At 36.4% G+C, this 21704-nt stretch overlaps 1 protein-coding gene across 1 annotated transcript; it reads left to right on the top strand.

Annotated features, from left to right (window-relative positions):
- Positions 1-1875: 1875 nt before the first annotated feature.
- Positions 1876-12038, top strand: LOC129258026 (glutamine--tRNA ligase-like). The gene is made up of 3 exons (XM_054896481.2): positions 1876-2070; positions 11233-11383; positions 11902-12038. Exons 1-3 carry the CDS (start codon positions 1957-1959, stop codon positions 12036-12038), a joined length of 402 nt encoding a protein of 133 aa, XP_054752456.1. The 5' UTR covers positions 1876-1956.
- The last annotated feature ends 9666 nt before the right edge of the window (positions 12039-21704 follow it).

Here is a 21704-nt window from a genome sequence, read left to right as displayed (position 1 = left end):
CAGATTCTTTTTTTCCCTTTTTTGGGTCATTTTAAAAGTATATACTGAATTTGATTTTCTCATTTTTTTTAATGATACGATTTCCATGGATGAACAAAATTATATTATGTCAGTTTATTACGGGGCCGCGGAATGATTTTGAAAGTGGTGGTCGGGGGGATGCATAAAATCACAATCAAATTTTATTATGTACTCTTCATTTTCACTTCAGGGAGGGGTCCGGTCGCGCCCCCTGTACTTGAATACTTTTATTTTTATTGTAAATTTGCTTGGATGCGTATGTCACTTCACCCCACCCCCTAAAAAGTGAATAAAATAAACCGATTCTAACTCAAAGAGAAGGGTATTAAAAGCAAAAAAATTGGAACAATGAAAAGTCATTCTAGATATTTTTTAAATCAATATCTCATTTTCGGTGCCGTATAGGCCTGCAGATTTTTATCATATTCCTATGAGAAAAAAATTAACAAAACCACTGAAGACCACTAGCGTACCTACGGGGGGGGGGGCAGACTGCCCCCCTGACGAGTCACAACCCATGCCAGGGACATATCCCTGCCCCCCTGACTAGTCTTGAAGACCTTTTTTTTTTTTGCTTGTCAAATTTTTTTCTGGTACGAAATCCTTTATTTGTGGTTGAAGACCTTTTTTTTTTTGGGGGGGGGGGGGGGGCTTGTCAAATTTTTTTGGCGGACGAATTTGCCCCCCCTGTGGAAAATCCTAGGTACGCCACTGCTGAAGACCCAATATAGTTTTACCATTGATGTAACGGGAGGCTCACCATATTGCAAGAAGAATTAATGAGATGCCCTGAAATGCTACTTGCTAATAAAATTGAAATAGCTCATAATTATAGTTAGTACTAAGATAAAAACACTAACTTATACAAATTATTGTACATTAAAAAAATATTACTAGTATATATTCATACAAATTAAGGCAAGTTACATACTAGTAGGCCATGTATGCTTAATTTTATAGCGCCTACTGTTTTCTTTTTTTACGAGATAAGAATGTTCATCACTTCATCTGTAAAATTGTATAGGCCTATCCGAATTATATAACTTTGTATTATGTTTGAATGGAAATGAAATTTTTAAAAATGAATTGAAGTGAAGTGAAATGAATTGAAATTACAAAATTATATCCGACATTATTTGGTCGATGACAACATGGAATCATGTGGATGAAGGAATTGCCAAAGGACGATGACAGTTAAAGCCAAGAAGGTAGGGAAATCCATAGAAGATGGGCTGATTAACTGTCTTTTGAATTAAATGTTAAAATTTACCATTAATGTTTAATTTAATGTATTTATCTATTTATTTATGTGTTATCAATATGTTGTCTATTATCATAATAGGCCTATAAACGGACAGGTAATCGTAAATGCAAATTATTTGAGAATTTGATCATCCCGAGAATTCAGGTAAAAAGACAAATCAATAGCTGATCCCCATGTAATCACACTAATAGTTTATTGAGATGCAATTTGTCATTCATATTTTCAATTGTATATGAGGTTAGATTCTTTTCTTCAAGATAAAAGCCGGAGACAGCACCCTTTTTCACAGCGTTACACGTACGAGCTATGTGTACATCCGGGTACTTTTGCAAATCTAGACCTATCGAGCAATGGCCGACCACGCTCCGCGCAATCACAGACGTTAAGTACGCGCGCCTATGGCGACTCCGCACTCTAGCGTAATTAGTATACATCTCTATGGTAGATCCGCATAGCTAGCGCATGTCGAGTACAAAATGAGTGATGATGCAATCAGTAGGTGAGGACCAACGAACGTAGAGGGCAGCAACACACAAGCTTCAAGGCCCTATAGGCCTTGACAAGCTTGTGTGTTGCTGCCCTCTACGTTCGTTGGTGAGGACGGAACGAGGCCCTACCACAGTTAACAATTCGTTGGGCCCTACTCTACTTTTTTTGTCCCCGCATTCAGGATGGCTGATGCGTTGATAAATCTTTTCGTTGCTGCTGGCTTAAGTGCTCAAAAGGCAAAGGAAACAGCTAAAAATGAAATTTTGTCAAAAGAGTTCAAGAACAACATTGAAAAGGTAAGATCTGCAGCAGGCGAAAAAAAACCCGACTCTGACTTGAAAAATAGATTTAGACTAGGCCTAAACCGCATTCGAATGAGAGTGGCATATAACTTAAAATGTGCACGAATTTAATTTGGTCTGTGCACAGCACTCATCCAATGATGGGGGACCCAGTGTCAGACTCTGTTCAGACTGCACAGTGCACTGTTCAACAATACATCTAACGTGTATTATAGGGTTCCATGACAATTGCTCCGCCGACATCTGCTCCGCCGACAATTGCTACACAAAATACGACAACTGCTCCGCCGACAATTGCTCCGGACAGTTGCTCCGCTGACAGTTGCTCGATCCGTCGACACTTGCTCCGCCGATATTTGCTCCGTCGACACTTGCTCCGCCGATATTTGCTCCGTCGACATCTGCTCCGCCGATATTTGCTCCGCCAACAATTGCTCCGCCGATAATTGCTCCGCCGACATTAGACAGCTGGCAGCCGTCTGTTTCCGAGGAGTTTTTTAACTTTTTTTTTTTTTAAATTTCTCCTCGTACACAGACGGCTCGCTAGCGTGCAGCCACCATTAGGAGACTTGCAATGCAAAATCCCCCCGTCGGGGCTCTTCAATTTTTGTCTTTAATGAATAAAAATTTTGAAAATTAAAGCGACCAAAATGCAAATTGATATTCCCTCTTGTCATTAATTGCCAAAAAACTGAGAAAAATCAAGTTAAAAGGAACAAAAACAGTGACTTACCTTGGCTGTCGCGCAAATTCACTTCCCCGTTTTATCCGATCTTAAGTACATAAACATATTGCCATTGAGTCCCCTGTACAGATCGCGCTAGAACTTTGGTCTCTGTATTTGGTGAGTGAAGCCAACGGAGTTCAGCTGAACAACCAACATAACAGAGACCGAAGCTTTTGGTCTACGCCGACATCTGCTCCGATTATACGACAATTGCTCCGCATATATATATATATATATATATAGGCCTATATATATTTTCTCCGCCAAAATCTGCTCCGCCGATAATTGCTCCGCCGAAAATTGCTCCGCCGTCATGTGCTCCGATAATACAATTGTATGAACATCTTATACAATTTTTTTTTTTTTTTTAATTATTATTTGTTAATGTTTTATTTATTTATTTCTTTTCCCCTATCATCACAGCTTTCTGCTAAAAAAAAAATGTTCTCCCTGCCGCCGCCACTTGGCAAATTGTAACGCAGAAGGGGAATGACACCCTCCCCATTGAAATTGTGAATCTGGATTTTTGTTCATATATTATTATCATTGGTTTCAATCCGGACTTGAGCGGGGAGAGAATGGGGGGGGGGGGGGTGCTGGATACAATATCTCTTCCATAGGCGGATCCAGGGGAGGGGCCGAGGGGCCCGCCCCCCCCCCCAAACTATTGGCGGAGCAAAAAAAAAAGATGGAAAAGAGAAGAGTAAAAAGAAGAGGAGGAAGACGAGTAAATAAAATAAGATGAGGGAAAGACTTGGAAAATAAAAAGAATCTTTCATGTCACTGTATAAAATTGCCTGTTAGGGGATTTTCATATCTTGTTCAATAATTATGGAGTTCAAATATCAAGTTAGGAAGTCAATATACAAAACCTATTTCACCTCGGGAATCGAACTTTCATTATTTTGTGTGATTTACAAAGTGATTTTTAAAAAGTGCTCTGTAAAAATGTCAGTTTTATGGTCTGATTTTTAATATTTTCTGCTCGCGCTGCGCACTCGCAAATTTTGATTTATCAGGTACCTATTATTTTCGTGTATTCTGTAAAGTTTTCAAAATATCCCTTTTCAGGTCTGATTGTCAAAACGTATCAGCTAGCGCTGCAATCGCATTTGAATGGAGAGTTATGTATGTCTCATTATTGAATATACAAATAAACTACTTAAAATCCCCATTTAATGACAGTTTATCAAAAAATTTGGCTCGCGATTTGTGCTTGCATTAATGGTTAAAAATATATTAACTGATGCATCCTATTCATGACTACAAAAGTGCTTGAAATGTCCAGTTTTCAGACCATAATATCATCAGATTTCGTGCCGTCATTAGGTATTAATGAGTAAGATATTAATTTAGAAATTAAATTGTCCCTTTTGTTTTGTCTCGCGCTTAGCAAGAGAAATAGGAAAATAGTCATCATTTTCATATGATGGCATGTCCTAAGGATGTCCCGGTCCTATATGTCAAAACTCAAAGTAATAATAGAACATATCAGCTCTTTATTGAATGCAATCCATATCCACCTCACAATTTCCCTACAAAGTGCTTGAAATTGACTTTGTTTTTTAGTCGGAATATCAAAAAGTTTAATCTATTTAAATCATTATCCAGTTTCAGATCACAATATCAAAAATTTTCTGCTCGCGCTTTGTGCTCGCATTATCAAGTTAGGAAGATCCCATATTACTTATTCTTTTCATGATTTACAAAACATGAATAGAGTGTCCCGCTTTAGGTCTAAATCTCGATTTTTCCGCTCGCGCTTTGCGCTCGTATAAATTGGTTAGTTATATAGCCATCCTGTTCTTGAGCCGGACTTGAGCGGGGAGAGAATGGGGGGGGGGGGTGCTGGATACAATATCTCTTCCATAGGCGGATCCAGGGGAGGGGCCGAGGGGCCCGCCCCCCCCCCAAACTATTGGCGGAGCAAAAAAAAAAGATGGAAAAGAGAAGAGTAAAAAGAGTAAAATTGCCTGTTAGGGGATTTTCATATCTTGTTCAATAATTATGGAGTTCAAATATCAAGTTAGGAAGTCAATATACAAAACCTATTTCACCTCGGGAATCGAACTTTCATTATTTTGTGTGATTTACAAATTGATTTTTAAAAAGTGCTCTGTAAAAATGTCAGTTTTATGGTCTGATTTTTAATATTTTCTGCTCGCGCTGCGCACTCGCAAATTTTGATTTATCAGGTACCTATTATTTTCGTGTATTCTGTAAAGTTTTCAAAATATCCCTTTTCAGGTCTGATTGTCAAAACGTATCAGCTAGCGCTGCAATCGCATTTGAATGGAGAGTTATGTATGTCTCAATATTGAATATACAAATAAACTACTTAAAATCCCCATTTAATGACAGTTTATCAAAAAATTTGGCTCGCGATTTGTGCTTGCATTAATGGTTAAAAATATATTAACTGATGCATCCTATTCATGACTACAAAAGTGCTTGAAATGTCCAGTTTTCAGACCATAATATCATCAGATTTCGTGCCGTCATTAGGTATTAATGAGTAAGATATTAATTTAGAAATTAAATTGTCCCTTTTGTTTTGTCTCGCGCTTAGCAAGAGAAATAGGAAAATAGTCATCATTTTCATATGATGGCATGTCCTAAGGATGTCCCGGTCCTATATGTCAAAACTCAAAGTAATAATAGAACATATCAGCTCTTTATTGAATGCAATCCATATCCACCTCACAATTTCCCTACAAAGTGCTTGAAATTGACTTTGTTTTTTAGTCGGAATATCAAAAAGTTTAATCTATTTAAATCATTATCCAGTTTCAGATCACAATATCAAAAATTTTCTGCTCGCGCTTTGTGCTCGCATTATCAAGTTAGGAAGATCCCATATTACTTATTCTTTTCATGATTTACAAAACATGAATAGAGTGTCCCGCTTTAGGTCTAAATCTCGATTTTTCCGCTCGCGCTTTGCGCTCGTATAAATTGGTTAGTTATATAGCCATCCTGTTCACGATTACAAAAATTAATTGAAATTTTCCATTCTTTATGTAGAAATTTTAAAATGTTTCAGCTCGCGCTTCGCGCTCGCTTTATTTGATTGTTGAAATATGTAGCGTATTCATGGCTAAGAGCAAGCAGTCCTTAACAGGTACCTTTTCGATCACATTAAAATGTATACATATAAAAATTTTCTGCTTGCGCTTTGGGCTCGCATTATTAATGTAAGGAAGATCCCCAATTACTCATCCTTTTCATGATTTACAAAACAAAGAGTGTCTCGTTCAGTAGGTCTAAATCTCGCGCTCGCATTATTTGATTTTTAAAGTATTTAACGTCTTCATGGCTAACTGCAAGCAATATTTAACAGGTACCTTTTCCATCAGTTCATTTCTGCTCGCGCTTCGCGTTCGTAGTAATTATTTAGTTGCATACACATCTTTTTCAGGATAACAAACATTGACCAGAATGTTCAAATTTTAGGAAAAATACATAAAATTTCCTTAAAAATTTAGCTCGCGCTTTGCGCTCGCATTATATGAATAAGGATTATGATATATATATTTATGTTTATTTATAATAAAGCTAAGAAATGATTATTAGGACAACCCCTTCAAAGAGACCAAAATCATCATCGAGCGGCAGATCGGGGAAAATATGGTTTAAAAAACCCCGCCCCCCCCCCTATTGGCGAAGGCTGGATCCGCCCCTGCTCTTCTGCTTTCCAGCAACTTCTACACCATACATTCGCGCGTGCCCCTCTCTCTCTCTCTCTCTCCCTCTTTCTCGTTTTGTTCTTTCACATTATTTATTTTCATTGGTTACCGCTTGTTTTATTTTACATTTATAATTATTAATATTTTTATCAATATTTTTTTATACGTCTTGGGCTTTATCTCCCCTTGCACCTTTTTTCATTCAAACGAAAGCATGATCATCACTAGCGTACAGATAGGGGAGGGGCGTGCTAGGGGTCACGGATCCCCCCCCCATTCTCCCTACCAATAAAAAAAAAGAATAAAGGAAAGGAAACTAAATGTCTGTCATCCTTGTCTGGCCCCCTCCATTTTTTTTTGGGCTCATTACGCTACTGGTGAGAATTACTATAAGACGAGACTTCGGTTGTATTTTATTCTATTCTGTGCAATAGCAACAATATAAATATATTTCAATAAATGAATATATGCATGTATATTTCTCATAACGTATAAACAAATAATGTTGTTTTTAAAAGAAATAATATATATACATACCAGTAATAATATAGTTACATATTTATGAAACCCAATAACGCATCGCACTGAATTCATAATAACGAGCACGATGCGCGAGCTGTTATCAACCTGGTAATGGGACATTTATACGCATTTTTTTTTAAATTGTAAACATGAAGCATACCTATTGAATTTCACCTGAAGCAAATATCTCCACTTCGGAGCATATTTCGCCAGAGCGATTTTGACGCTAAGAAGTTTTCTTTGTACTGTCATAATAATTACATGAACACGCGTAATTTTTTCATTTTAATCACCAGGCACGTAATAAAACTTAGGAATAAGAAATTAGGAATATCTATGCCTCCTTTGTGCTTATCCATTTTTTCTACTTCTTTCTATGTTATGCATCAGGGGCCGGGAGCTGGGGGGCTTCAGCCTCAATTTTTTTTCCAAAACCGTGTACAAAAACGTAAAAATTACCATATGATTTTGATTTTTAGCATGGTCAGCCCCCACTTTGAAAACCGTTCCGCGCCCCCTGTGTATGTCATGTAATATATCATGCAAGCATAGTTTAAGTTTACTTTGCATTGACGTCTTCATCCTGTGCTACAATTGTTACGCGCATGAAAGTACGAATAGATGAATAAATAAATGTCGCATTATCGGAGCAATTTACGGCGGAGCAGAAGTCGGCGGAGCAAATATTGACGGAGCAGATTTTGGCGGAGCAAATATCGGCGGAGCAATTGTTGGCGGAGCAAATATCGGCGGAGCAGATGTCGACGGAGCAAATATCGGCGGAGCAAGTGTCGATGGAGCAAATATCGGCGGAGCAAGTGTCGACGGAGCAACTGTCGGCGGAGCAACTGTCCGGAGCAATTGTCGGCGGAGCAGTTGTCGTATTTTGCGTAGCAATTGTCGGCGGAGCAGATGTCGGCGGAGCAATTGTCGGGTCACAGTATTATAGACCTAGCCCTAGGCCCTACATGTTAAAGTTAAATATCTGTGAATTTCTCATAGGGTCTAGATTCCCCACTCATTCAATGAACAAGGTTATGATGAGATTCCCCTCCCTCAGGCTCAGCGACAGGCAGGAATACTATTAATGAACCAGGGTGACCAAATTTATGAAATTACCGGTTCAGGACAATCGACAAAGCACGCTGCACGAGTGGATTGACCGAGCCAGGTCATAATAATGATTTAAAAAAATAGTAATCAACAAATGTTGACCGATTATGATTTTATTTCTTCCATCTGGTAGAGCTTCATGAGGTTCACCAAACTTCTACACAGAATTTCAAAATTTTGACTAGAACAATTTTTATGCTAATTTATGCGAAATTAATTGATTCATATTTTTAAAAATTCACATAAAATGCTTTTTCTTTAATTGTTGTCCGATTTTGATTTTTTTTTCTTCCATCTGGTAGAACTTCATGAGGTTCACCATACTTCTACACAGAATTTTGGAATTTTCAGTAGAAAATTAATTATGCTAATTTATGCGAAATTTATTCAGAAATCACAGAAAATGCCTCTTCTTTATTTGTTGACGGATTTTGATTTTTTTTCTTCCATCTGGTAGAACTTCATGAGGTTTACCAAACTTCTACACCGAATTTTGAAATTTTCAGTAGAAAATTATTTATGCTAATTTATAATTTATGCGAAATTTATTCATAAATCATAGAAAATGCCTCTTTATTTGTTGACAGATTTTGATTTCTTGCTTCCATCTGGTAGAGCTGCATGAGGTTCACCAAACTTGTACACAAAATTCTGAAATTTTGTCTGGAAAGTTATTTATGCTAATTTATGCAAAATTTATAAATCACAAAAAATGTTTTTTCTTCATATTTGTTGATCAATTTCAATTTATTTGCTTTATATGATAGCTCGAGGTGGTGATACAAAATTTCAACACAGAATTTTGAAATTCATTAAATATGCTAATTTATTCATATATTTTCAAAACTCACAAAAATTACTTATTTATTTGTTGATTGATTTTGATTATTTTTGTTCCATCTGAAAGCTACATGAGGTTCACCAAGGTTCTACACAGAGTTTAAAAATTTTGACTTTAAAAGTTATTTATGCTTAATTTATATGAAATTTATTCATAGATCACAAAAAATGCTTCTATGTCATTTCTTCATCAATTTCAATTCTATATCCTCAATTTATGTCACCAATATAATTCACTACAGTGTCAACTGGGCTGAAATTAAAATTGTGTTAAATTTTGTTGCGAGATGCCGGATGAGCTCCACATCATTGATGTGCTAGTTAAATATATTTAAAAAAAATAAAAAAATGAAATGTTTTAGAAATGAATAAAATTCAAAATAAAACATTGTCAAACTTGACAGCATCACACACAGGCGTCTCTCATCCCATTACAAGTTCCCACCTATCACAACAAGACTCAAAACGATTGATGTGATTATTTTGGTGGAAAAACTGTTAATCATGTGAGATTTTTTGCACCATTGAGAATCTGCTCCGATCCAACATGCCGAGCTGTAGTAGCCTGCCACACACAGGCAGGAGACAAGTTTGTTTGCAATTTATTTGGTAGCAAGAAAATCACCGTAGAACTTACAAAAATTAACAGTTATCAATTTTATTGTTATCTCTGCTTCGTCATCTGTTGGTTATTTGATGAATATTCTTCACTTTTCTATGTATTAATTATACTTTGTTCAATATTCTGAAATTCCGGGACAAATAGGCATCCGGGGAAGGGTTTGTCGGGACGCCGGGACAGAGGAGGAAAATACGGGACGATCCCGGGAAATATGGGACGTCTGGTCACCCTGTAATGAACCCTTGAGTGGGTAGGACTATATGCCTGGTATGCCAATGCTTTACACAGCACACAATTAAAAAAATTATTAAAATATCACTTTTGTGACCAAAAATATTAATTTCCATACAGTTGTAATTTATTTTTCATTAGTAACTTGGGAGTATTTTTTGTATTCACCAGAACGCTCGAAAACTTGAATTCTGGGCATATTTTTGTGTACACCCTCTATTGGTGGAAAGCAATGGCAAGTCAATTGTCATTTTTCAGTCTCTATTTTTAATTAAGAAAATATAATTTAAAGAATCAAATTTACTTAAAAGCCAAGTTATATGATGAATAGCTGTAATGGAAACTGACAGTGACAAAAAATCAAGCATATGTCCCAAAGAAAAAGAGAAAATAAGCCAAATATTGCCAACCTTATTTCACCACATAGGGACAGAGAACAAGGTTTTATCATAACCTCGTTCATAGAATGAGTGCACTTACCTGAACATCAAGGTCCAAAACTCGCTCTGATACTCCGAAAGGCAAAGGTGGGAAAAAATGCATATTTATTGTAAAGATCCTACACCGAAACTAGCATTAAAAGAATAAGAAGCTTAATTTCCTACTTTTTATCCTAATTTCACTCCATATTCATCCTCCAGTTAGCCTAAAAATTTGTGATTTAATAGAGCCAACATCGAGTTCCTCACACGTATACCTCGCGCATGCGCATGCGATGTTTTGAAATCAGCAGCGAATTATTTATACGTGTGAGGTAGCCTTGAGGTCTTTGTGATGATATTTTTTAATATTTTGACATAATACTTATTCATCACGAAGCCTTGAAACCCTTGCCATAGGCATATAAGTGAGACTTGTCAACAAAGATGGATTTCCATAGGAAATCCATCTTTGAAGATAGAAATCACGTTAATTTGTTTGATTTTATTTATTGATCCTTCGATCCATTCCATAAACAACCCACATACAATAGGCTTGACCCTTGAACTGCTTCATTATGACGTAGCTTTGATAAGCAATGTTGCAAAATGCCGATTTGAAGAACAATTTATAGATAAAATTATTATTTAACAAATAATGAAATTTAAATCTTGATTATGAATAATTACTATTGTAATAATAATTATTTATAATATTTATATTCAAGTTTCCAATTTTATTATTTTGTTAAATGATAATTTTTATCTATAAATTGTTCTTCAAAACGGCATTTTGTAACATTGCCTATCGAAGCTACGTCATAACGAAGCGGTTCAAGGGTCAAGCCTATTGTATGTGCGGTGTTTAAGGAATGGATCAAGGGATCTACACGAGATCGGTCTGGTAAGAAACCTCTCATTTTTCACATTTTACTATTTTTTTGCACCTTCATAGAAAAGTTAATAATGTTTTCATATTTTTCTCGTTATTCTCAGGCAAAGCAAGCCAATGGTGAAGGAGAGATCGACAAGTCTGTTGGTAATCTGCTTTACCATGTCAGCACCAGACTAAAGGATAAGAAGAGGACAGATTTCATGATCCGCTACATCGCAGCTAAGAAGATAAACTCTGAAGTACAGCTGACTGGTTAGTTTAAAAGGAATATTCATTACTTTGAAATGACGTTTTTACTTGCAGTCTTCATGTAGGGATATTTCTCTACAGGCAGTAGGTCTGCTTCTTAGATTATCTTTTGTGAAAAGTAGTTCGTTGTTTGAAAGCAAATGGGAGGCTGAACACATACTTTTTTTGTATTGTACATATTCCATCCAAAATGTACCTTTGCATGTGATGTCACAATAAGATTCAAATAATTCTACCAGCGAAAGGTTTAGGGATAGAAGCAATAAATCATTTACATTTCTAATTTTGTAAATAAACTATTTAATCTCATTATTTTAGTTCTTATTTATTTCAAATCAAAGATTTTATTCACATTTTGTCAATGAGCAATCATGAAAAAAAGACACAATCGTCAAGGTAATATAACATGCCCAAGCATACATGTCTAAGCAGTCATTTCTAACACTGCTCTTTATCTGTGATCATAATGTAGATGCTTCACCTCTGTACATATTTTATAATGTTGTTTCCTTTCAATACAGCTGCTCTGGAATATCTGAAATGTAATCCTGTGGATCCTATCAATATAGGAGACTTTGAGAAAGCTTGTGGAGTAGGAGTAGTCGTTGAACCTGAGGATATTGAGGATGAGGTGAATAGTTCAGTTGTACTTGTATAATGTCTTTTATGTCTCATGTATTCTTGTCATCTGTGTGTTCATTCCTTTCTCATTCTCGCTAAAACACAGTGGATCAACTTAAAAACTTGGTCTTATGGGGCGTTGCAAGAAAGTTACGTTGCAATTGATTGCAGATCGACTGCAACTTTGCAGCCGATTCCGATCGACTGCAACTAGCAATCAATCGCCAATTTGCGTTGCAAGAAAAAGGCTTGCGATTGAAGGCAAGTTGCAGCTGATTTGCAGACGATTTGCAGCTGTAAACAGGGTCTGCAGCACAAGACTAGCCGACAAAGCAAAATAATGGCTTGCGACAATCCTGACTCAGGAAGAGAGTAAGTAGAAAATATTCATTTTTCACACAATTCTTTCTCCATTATGTATGTTTTCAGAGAATTAATATATTTTAGACCTATGTCAGGGAAAAAATTGAAAATGTATCTTTATCGCCGGTCGCAAATTTCCCCTTTAACAAATTTTCTACCGCACAATTTTAATCCCAGTCCCACGCTTGACTTTTTGTGTCGGTAATGCACGGTTGTATCAACAACACGGCAGGTCATTGCCGGTGCAGTGCTGTTAAAAATCACCCTGAAGCAAGTAAATGTGTAAGCTCTAATTATGTATGAAACATCGAAAATGACCTTTAAAGATTATTTTTGTTCCTATTTGGAATGATTTTTTAAGTTATATCCGTTTCAACGGCGAATAGCCAAATAGAAATTAAAGACTTCCATTACTACCTTTTTTTTTTTCCACAAGAAAAAAATCCTCTCCATTTGTCTCTCTTTTTTAAGAGTCTGTCTTACGTTAACCTCCCTTTTTATGACTTTCCTTGGCCTGGCCTGGGATAAAGTGAAAATTTTGCTGTTTCGACTTTTGTCTTTGGAGGATTTAATTTTTTTTTATTATTTAATTTTTTTATTTATTTATTTATATATATATATTTTTTTGGGGGGGTTCTCCAGACTCCACATCTCGCCAGACAAGAAAAAAAAAAAGTTATAGGGGGTCTACATGTATTGGGCTACTTTTCAGAATCTATTGGCCACATCTGCCACATTCTTGGGGAAGTTTTAACATTGAATAGGGAGTTGCCCGCCCAGGGCTCTTTTAAAATTTCTTACGGGCAGATTGCACAAGAGGTTCTTTACAAGGACTGTCTATTTGTGTCGTTGATTTGTAATGATGTGCCGTATAAGTCACATTTTTAATATCCATCACATATAAATATAAAAAGATTTACATACATGTAAATACATTTATTTTTTAGATTCAATATGTAGATCTACTATGGCAGGAGGGGGGAGGTACTTAGAATTGGTTTGGACAAAGGTGTGCGGCCGAAAGCAAAAAAAAAAAGAAAAAGGTTATTGCCCAAAATATAAGGTCATTTCGTATTTGCACTTAAGTCATTGGAGTAGAATATGGACCCATATTTAAGGCCAGTATCTAAAAATTGGGCCATGTTTAGGGATTTTCTAGCATAAAACCATACCCCACGTTTAGGGATTTCTTCCAAAATGGCGACCCATTCCAGCGGCACATCCCCATATGCCTTATTTCGTGAGTACCCCCTCCCCCCCGGGCTACTATGTAGCTGACTCTTAACTTGATTTATATGCAAGCACATGAGCTATATAGATGACAGATTTTTTTTTTCACTTTAAATTGTTTAATGGATGATTACAATGCTTTTCCAGGTGCTTTCAGTAAAAGGGTGCCTCATATGGTGCATCATTAATAATATTGAATGCATAAATCATTATTTTTTTTACATCCATTTACATTAAGCACAATACTCGGGGGGGGGGGGGCATATGGTCCCCCTTGACATTTTTCAGAATAAATCTGCCACTCAAAATTTTAGTACCGCACCGCTGACTGACGTTTTACTTTCAAGTCTCACGCAACTTTTGAGACCAAATTTGCAATTCCCAGGTACAGGGTCAGGAAATTTTGCAACATTGTGTTTGTTTAAGTACATGTCAGACAAAAACATGATTACATGTACATGTAAAAAGTCAATATTCATAATTGGGTAATTTTTTTTTATTGACAATAGTAATTTAATGTCACTGATGAACTTTGTCTTGAAAATAACAATAAAAAAATACATTTAAGAAGTTAAGAAAAAAAAAAAAAACATGAAAGGAATTTATTTTGATACCAGATTTTTTAAAGTAAAGTTGTTAGGAATGCTCTAGAAAGGAATATGTACACCAAGTTTAGCATTCTATTACAAGCTTTTTTTAGTAAATTAAAGCAAAAGGTATGATTTCATAATTTTTTTAATTGCGCCGCCCATGGCTGAGGAACCATGGTGCCCCTCCCAAGGCCAGAAGTGACTTAATCAAAACACCCTGGGACTACTATAATGATTAACACACTGGCAACTGAGCTTAACTTGTATATCAATTTCATGAACATGTTTTATCTCTTTGCTTTTTGCTTTTAATTGCTTACTACACTTATGATGACAAAGAAGTCTGGAATAAACAAGAAACCTCAGAACCACCATAACTGTGTCTGCTACAATGTGTGTTCTTGCAACCAGCTGATTGATTCATTTTATCAACTCTTAAATGGTAGGTTACATGTAAACTCTATTTTATTATTAATAATTCACCATGATCGTAATGCAGGGGGTTAAATCTGTACACATTGACCCAAGGATAATGCAAAATGAAAAAGGCAAACACAAATCTCTATCTTGACTGGACTTCTCAGCAATGAAGACACCCCTTTGATTGGTGGGAGGGGTGGTTATTGTGCTTATCCAATGTGTACTGTATGAAAGTGTATTTTGCTTTCATTGATTTAATTTATTGCATATTTTAATTTCCATGATTCATTTATTTGGGGAAAAACAATCAGTGAACACTTTTTTTTAGATTACATCATGGCAAATTGCCAATTACTATGGTCTCAGGAGTAAGCCACTATCCCTCTATCATATCATCTTGTCGGTGCAAACAATGCCCGCACCGATGGGGTGCACAAAAATGTTTTGCTAAGGGCGTTCTTGCACTGAAAGGACAAAATTTGAACTAACCCAAGCTATGTATGATTATGGGCTTGCATTATTTCCTTATTATTATTTGTTTTATGAACAGGTTGATTATCAGAACTTAATTTAGAGCTGCTCCTGTCTGTAGTAACATCATTATTGGAAGAGCAGATTTCAGAATGAGGGCGTTGCTGCTTTAAAAACTTTACTCCATGGAGCTCTCCAAATTCATCTCAAATTAGACTGCTTCAGGAAACCAGATTTGTTCCTTCAAGCAGAGATGCTTGTGGCTTTCCTGACTGGACTTCTATGGATTCTTCATGCCAACCTTAAGGACTGTGGTCTTCTGCATGAGACACATTCAGTGGTGAAACAATTGATGAAGATGATATGAAATTTTATTTGATATAACTGAATCTTAGAAGTCATTCCTCGGGAGCAAGAAACAACGAAAAATAAAAATAAAAGGTCCATCAATAATGAATGTCTTGAGCAGTGTTCTTTTTTTGTGCACAGATCAATGGATCTTTTCAGTTCCAAGCAGGGATGTAGTCAATGCTGACCTCGAGGCAACATTTTACTGGCCTTGGTCCGAGTCACTGTACAGAATCTATGAGAAGTTCCCTCAAGCTGCCTCATGACTCGGAAGAATCAGCCTCGACCTCATCCCTTTATGCAAGTGTGATATATATCTACGATGCAATCTCATGATTAAAGAGGAGAAACAAGAAAGCTTCAGATTTTGAAGTGTAGCAATCTCCTGAAATTTATATTTTATTTGAAAATTAAAATGAAATAACTTAATTGGGCATGTTATTCATTATGATATGTATTCTGAATGAAAGCATTGAAGCAATTTGGTGCTCTTGCAAAACAAATTCTGAGTTGTATTTACTGCAAACCCTCATAAATATTGATAAGCATTTGCCAGTGCATGAAGTGTTTCATTAAAGAGTCGCTTTTGTGCCTATGGAGAGTTATTATTTCTTCAGTATTTCTTCGTACAAATTATTTCAGAAATCACAATATGAATATTTCATGACCTCTGATAATGAGAGCAGAATATTTTTGGTGATTGACACACTTTAATAAAATTATATTAGGAGAGAATATAGTGAAGTTTTGTGAAAATAATGGCATAATTGCTGTCGAGGCCTATGAAGGTTGAAAATAACATTATTTTAAGATTTTCTTGAAAAAATTAAGGGAAATTGAAACAAAATGGTAATTTTGCCTCCGACGAAGATTCTGCTAGGATCGAAAGCTAAGGCCCCTTTTTGACTTTCGAAATTGAAACTAGTATAATTTACACAAGTTTTCAACAACAAAAAATTTTGCGCGTCCTCCAAAATCTCACATAAGTTACGTTCGATTTGCAATAAATTGCAAAGCTTGCGCTTGATCTACGTTTAATTGATCAAATGCAACTTTTTCTTGCAACAGGATTGAACGTAACTAGCGTTCAATTGCAGATTTGCGTTTAATCGGAGGACTTACGCTCAATTTTGGGAGTTGTGTTCGATTTGCGTTCAATCGCAAGTTTCTTGCAACACCCCATAAGTATGTATGAGTAACAATGAATGATCTGAATAGTTTTTTGTCTCACCTGCATAGCAGAGACTATAGGCGCCGCTTTTCCGACGGCGGCGTCAATATCAAATCTTAACCGAAGGTTAAGTTTTTGAAATGACAGCATAACTTAGAAAGTATACGGACCTAGTTCATGAAACTTGGACATAAGGTCAATCAACTATTACTGAACACCCTGTCAGAGTTTCAGGTCACATGACCAAGGTCAAAGGTCATTTAATGTCAATGAACTTAGACCATGTTGGGGGAATCAACATCAAAATCTTAACCTAAGGTTAAGTTTTTGAAATTTCGTCATAACTTTGAAAGTATATGGACCTAGTTTTTGAAACTTGGCCATAAGGGTAATCAAGTCTTACTGAACATCCTGCCTGAGTTTCAAGTCACACGACCAAGGTCAAAGGTCATTTAGGGTCCATGAGCTTTGACCAAGTTGGGGTTATTTTTTTAATTACCATCATAACTTTGAAAGTTTATGGATCTGATTCATAAAACTTGGGACATCAGAGTAATCAAGTATCACTGTACATTCTGTGCGAGTTTCAGGTCACATTACCATAGTCAAAGGTCATTTAAGGTCAATGAACTTTGGCAATATTGGGTGTATTTGTTGAATTACCATCATAACTCCGAAAGTGTTCGGATCTAGTTCATAAAACTTGAACATAAAGAGTAATCAAGTATCACTGAACATCTCATGCGAGTTTCAGGTCACATGACCAAAGTCATAGGTCATTTAAGATCAATGAACTTTGGAAATTTTGGAGGTAATTATTAGATTGCTGTCATAACTTCCAAAGTTTATAGATACAGTTTATAAAATGTGGATATAAGGGTAATCAAGTATCACTGACAAGTCTTAGGTCACATGATCAAGGTCAACTGTCATTGTCATTGAACATAGTATTGTATCATTATATGAATTATGTTTTTGTGAATAATTATGTTATAGTAGTTTTCAAATTCAGCACTGCTGCTATATTGAATCGCGTGATGCAGGTGAGACTGCCAGAGGCGCTCCACTTGTTTTTAAATACTTTCAAGAACAAAGGTCACAAACATCTTATCATATCTGAAAGCATTGTCATTCCTTTGATAACTGACGAACCGTGTAAGGGGTCAAGTTCCATCTTGTCTTCTGCGTCCTTACTGGGTCGACGATGATCTGGTTAGATATATATCAGGGATGCTACTTTTCCGTTTTTGAAAATTTTATACGGAATTCCGGATTTCCCCCGTCATCTATCTTATTTCTGGTTTTTTAAAGAGGGTGGATAGTTTTGGTAAATTCCTCGAAATCGGCCTGTCACCATTCTAATTAATTTGTATATAATATGAATGTGTATGCCCTAAAACAGTCATGATGTAAATGATATGAAATGAAATGGTGTTTTTCATGATAAATTATGCTCTTTTATGTGTGAATTAATTCGACCGGGATACCCGAGATTTGAAATGCACAGTCACCACAGTGCGCATCACCGCTGCTGCCGTGCGTGTGCTACGCGAGAACGATAATGTAGTCCGCTGCACAATTGAGTTTTCAGTCAGTTTTACAAGGCTCGTTGATACATTGCGTTTACCTGATGTTCTTGCATCACATTACAATGAACGGCAGAGCAGAATTTAGATCTAAAAAGCCTCGATCGCATATCGATATTACTATTAGGATCAGTATACGTTCCGCACATTCACAACATGCAACACCACTGTTTTCCTACCTTCCTTGCAGCTTGCTTTTGCCTTGGCTGGGACTTCGATAAACAAACCCGATCGTCCCCATTTAAAAAAAAAATATAAAAAATAAAAATATGTGGAACCACGATGTGATACGCTGTTGCACATAAATATGCTCTCTAACTGCCGATATAACACGGGAACAATTTATAAAACTCAATTCAGAATGAATACAACTAGCACAGAATTGGAAAAAAAAAAAAAAAAAAAAAAACAACATCTTTTGGGTTCTTCTCTGACTTCCCGCGTTTTAGTCTCGGCTCATAATTGTTTCAGATCGAATGATGAAAAAGTTTTTTGTTCTATGATACTGATGAATCAAGAGAAAAAAGGGAAATAAAACCAACATAAAGAAACCTTTACAAAGGAAATTCCAAGATTATGCATCCTGTTTATGTTTTGGAAATGTATTGATTTCTCACTAAAATGATATATAAACCATCTTTGCGTAAACTGTGTCTGAATTTATAGACTAGTACAGTATGCGCCTTGGCTATGTGTGTTTGCAGTATAGTACACAGTAGGCCTGGATACGTGTGTGTGTGTGTGTGTGCGAGGCAGGGATTTGTGTTGAAGAATCACTGCAGGTTACGTAAGGCTAAGGAGGTCAAAAACACATTTGCCCTGCACCATGCGCATATGCATGGCCCATGGAAACAGTAGTAAAAGGTTCAGTCCACTGGTTTGTACTTGTGTTGTTCCATGAAGCTATTACGATTCTCGTTATAGCTTCATGGTTGTTCCATGCATGTGCTCTTTTCTCGTGTTCTGTCAGGGCATGGACCTATGGACATGAACTCATCTCCTGCCCAAAGATAATCGAGCTCTAACTAAAACTCAGCATGTCAGTGTCAAATTTTGGAAAACTGGCGATCCTATGGAAATAGTAATGAACTTGTAATTAATTATTGGATAAAGTTCTGTAAATAATGACATTCAGTTTGAAAGTAGGATGGGGGTCGGGTGTCCGGACACTTTATATTTTTGAAGCCTTCTTTTTTGTCTTTGGATTACACAAAAAATATAAATTCAATATTTGTAATCATTTTCTTGTTTGTTCTTTATAATATTTCCTAACATTTTGTACTAAAAATTGATGAAACTTCGCTTGTAAATTTTTCCAAATGACTTTCTAAAATTGATCGTCCGGACACACAACCTGTCCGGACACACAACAACTGGGTATATAGCCTATAGTAGGGAGACCTAGGATTTTCCACAGGGGGGGGGGGGGGAACCGTCCGCCAAAAAAATTGACAAGCAAAAAAAAAGGTCTTCAATCACAAAAAATTATTTCGAACTAGAAAAAAATTGACAAGCAAATAAAGGATTTCGTACCAGAAAAAAATTGACAAGCAAACAAAAAAGGGCTTCAAGCTCGTCAGGGGGGGGGGGGCAATAAAGGTCTTCAAGCTCGTCAGTGTCAGGGGGGGGCAAAAAAGGTCTTTCAAGCTCGTCAGGGGGGGGGGCAGGGATACGTCCTTTTTATGGGTTGTAGGTCGTCAGGGGGGGGGGACAGACTGTCCCCCGTAGGTACGCTATAGTGCATCTTAATTATACTTGAGAGTTGAGACTCGAATGAATATATGATTTTTATAACGTGTTTTGGGGGGTTGGGGTCATATTCATGTGTAAAAATATGGCAAACGGTCACTTGATCTGCTACTAAGCGTACGTCCAATATGTTTCGTATCCACATGAAGGAAGCACAGCGATCGATTGAACGAACTTGAAGTCCAATGGAGTCGGTGGAGTCCATTCCAAGGTTTATTTGAATCAAAAGAAGAATCCAAGCACTGAACATTTCATTAAAATCGGATGTAAATTTGTATGTGATCATGATTTTATGATCATAATAATCGGATGTAAGATTTTTTTATGATCATAATTTCACAGAACAGTAATTTATATGCACATCCTGTTCTGTATGACTGATGACGGCATACACCTCTTTTTGTATATGAAATATGACTATCTAATTTCCTCATTGAAATGTGACAAAAAGTGTTACTTTCTCCTGAATATGTGGAATAACCGTTGTGGATTACATTTTAATGGTTGCAGTCAAGTTGGTCCTTATTTTCAAATCTCTAAGATTGTATAATTCAAACAATTTCATTGCATTCATTTCACATCCGGTTTTGGTGAAATTTTCAAAATCATGCTTGTTAGATTTTTTTTCTATTAATTGATTCAAATCAACACTTTCTGGGGTGGACGGGACCTTTAAACATTGAACCATGTGCGCGGTGCAAAAATTGCAGGGACAATGATTTAATTATAAGCACTGATTTTCAAGTCATTTATAAGCAAGAACAAACTGAGAACGAGAAGAAAAATGCAAGAGAGAAATTAGTAGATAAAGAAAGAAAGAACTGAAGAAGGGGGGGGGGGGGGGAGCTAGATCGCGTCGTTGGGAATTTGTTCTGACAAAGATGGAGCCTTCAAAACTTTATTGCAAATTTTCGTTTCTAACTTGACAAACAAGTCATGCACATATACGTACGTCCCTCATTATAAAATGGATAAATATCCGGATATTGTAAATCGGACTGTATTTATGAGAGAAAAGCTGTAAAAAAATATGTTGCGTTATCGGCCTAAATTATTGAAACATAATTCATATAGTGCATTGAAATAATCATGGACCTGGCCACGGAGGATGATCTATATTGTTACTGGAGGTGCTGTGACAATGCTCAATGTTCATTTTACCCGTTCCAATAAATTATACTTGACATCTAACACGAAACGAGTGACCATTTTCAAACTTTCTTCACAACGTAAAATTTTATAAGAACTTTTTTTTTTACTATTGTTGGCGAGCTTGCCTGACACATTCTTTCCAATTTGATATTGACTGGAAATTACATCAACTATACTCATAAATCGATTGCTAAGAAACAAAAGTTGTTCATGCACCTATACCCTGGCCAAATGGCAATGGGTTCATGCTCAGTTTCAAGTTTCCAATTTGCACCTTTCTAACGAGTCTGAGCAGAAATACAATTTAGTAAAGAACTCCATAGCTCCTTTGTAGAGGCATCTTTACAAATAATATATCGGATACAGACACGGATCCAGCCTTCGCTGATCGGGGGCGGATCATATATGTTTCTGCCATATTTTCCCCGATCGGCAGCTCGAAGTTGATTTGTGTATGTTTATTTGAAGGGGTATAGTCCTAACAGTGCACCTCTCTACCTTTATTCTTGAAAATCAGCATGAATATATAATAATCTCATACCTTATCTGAATAGTTCGAGCGCGAAGCGCGAACTAATTTTGTTTTTGAAATTGTATGTGCTTTGTCCTAAAATTTGATAATT

The sequence above is a fragment of the Lytechinus pictus genome, chromosome 3 (genome assembly GCF_037042905.1).
Source record: "Lytechinus pictus isolate F3 Inbred chromosome 3, Lp3.0, whole genome shotgun sequence".
NCBI classification, from domain to species: domain Eukaryota; kingdom Metazoa; phylum Echinodermata; class Echinoidea; order Temnopleuroida; family Toxopneustidae; genus Lytechinus; species Lytechinus pictus.
The sequence above is the reverse complement of the archived record's forward strand: the minus strand, read 5'-3'. Positions and strand labels throughout refer to the sequence as shown.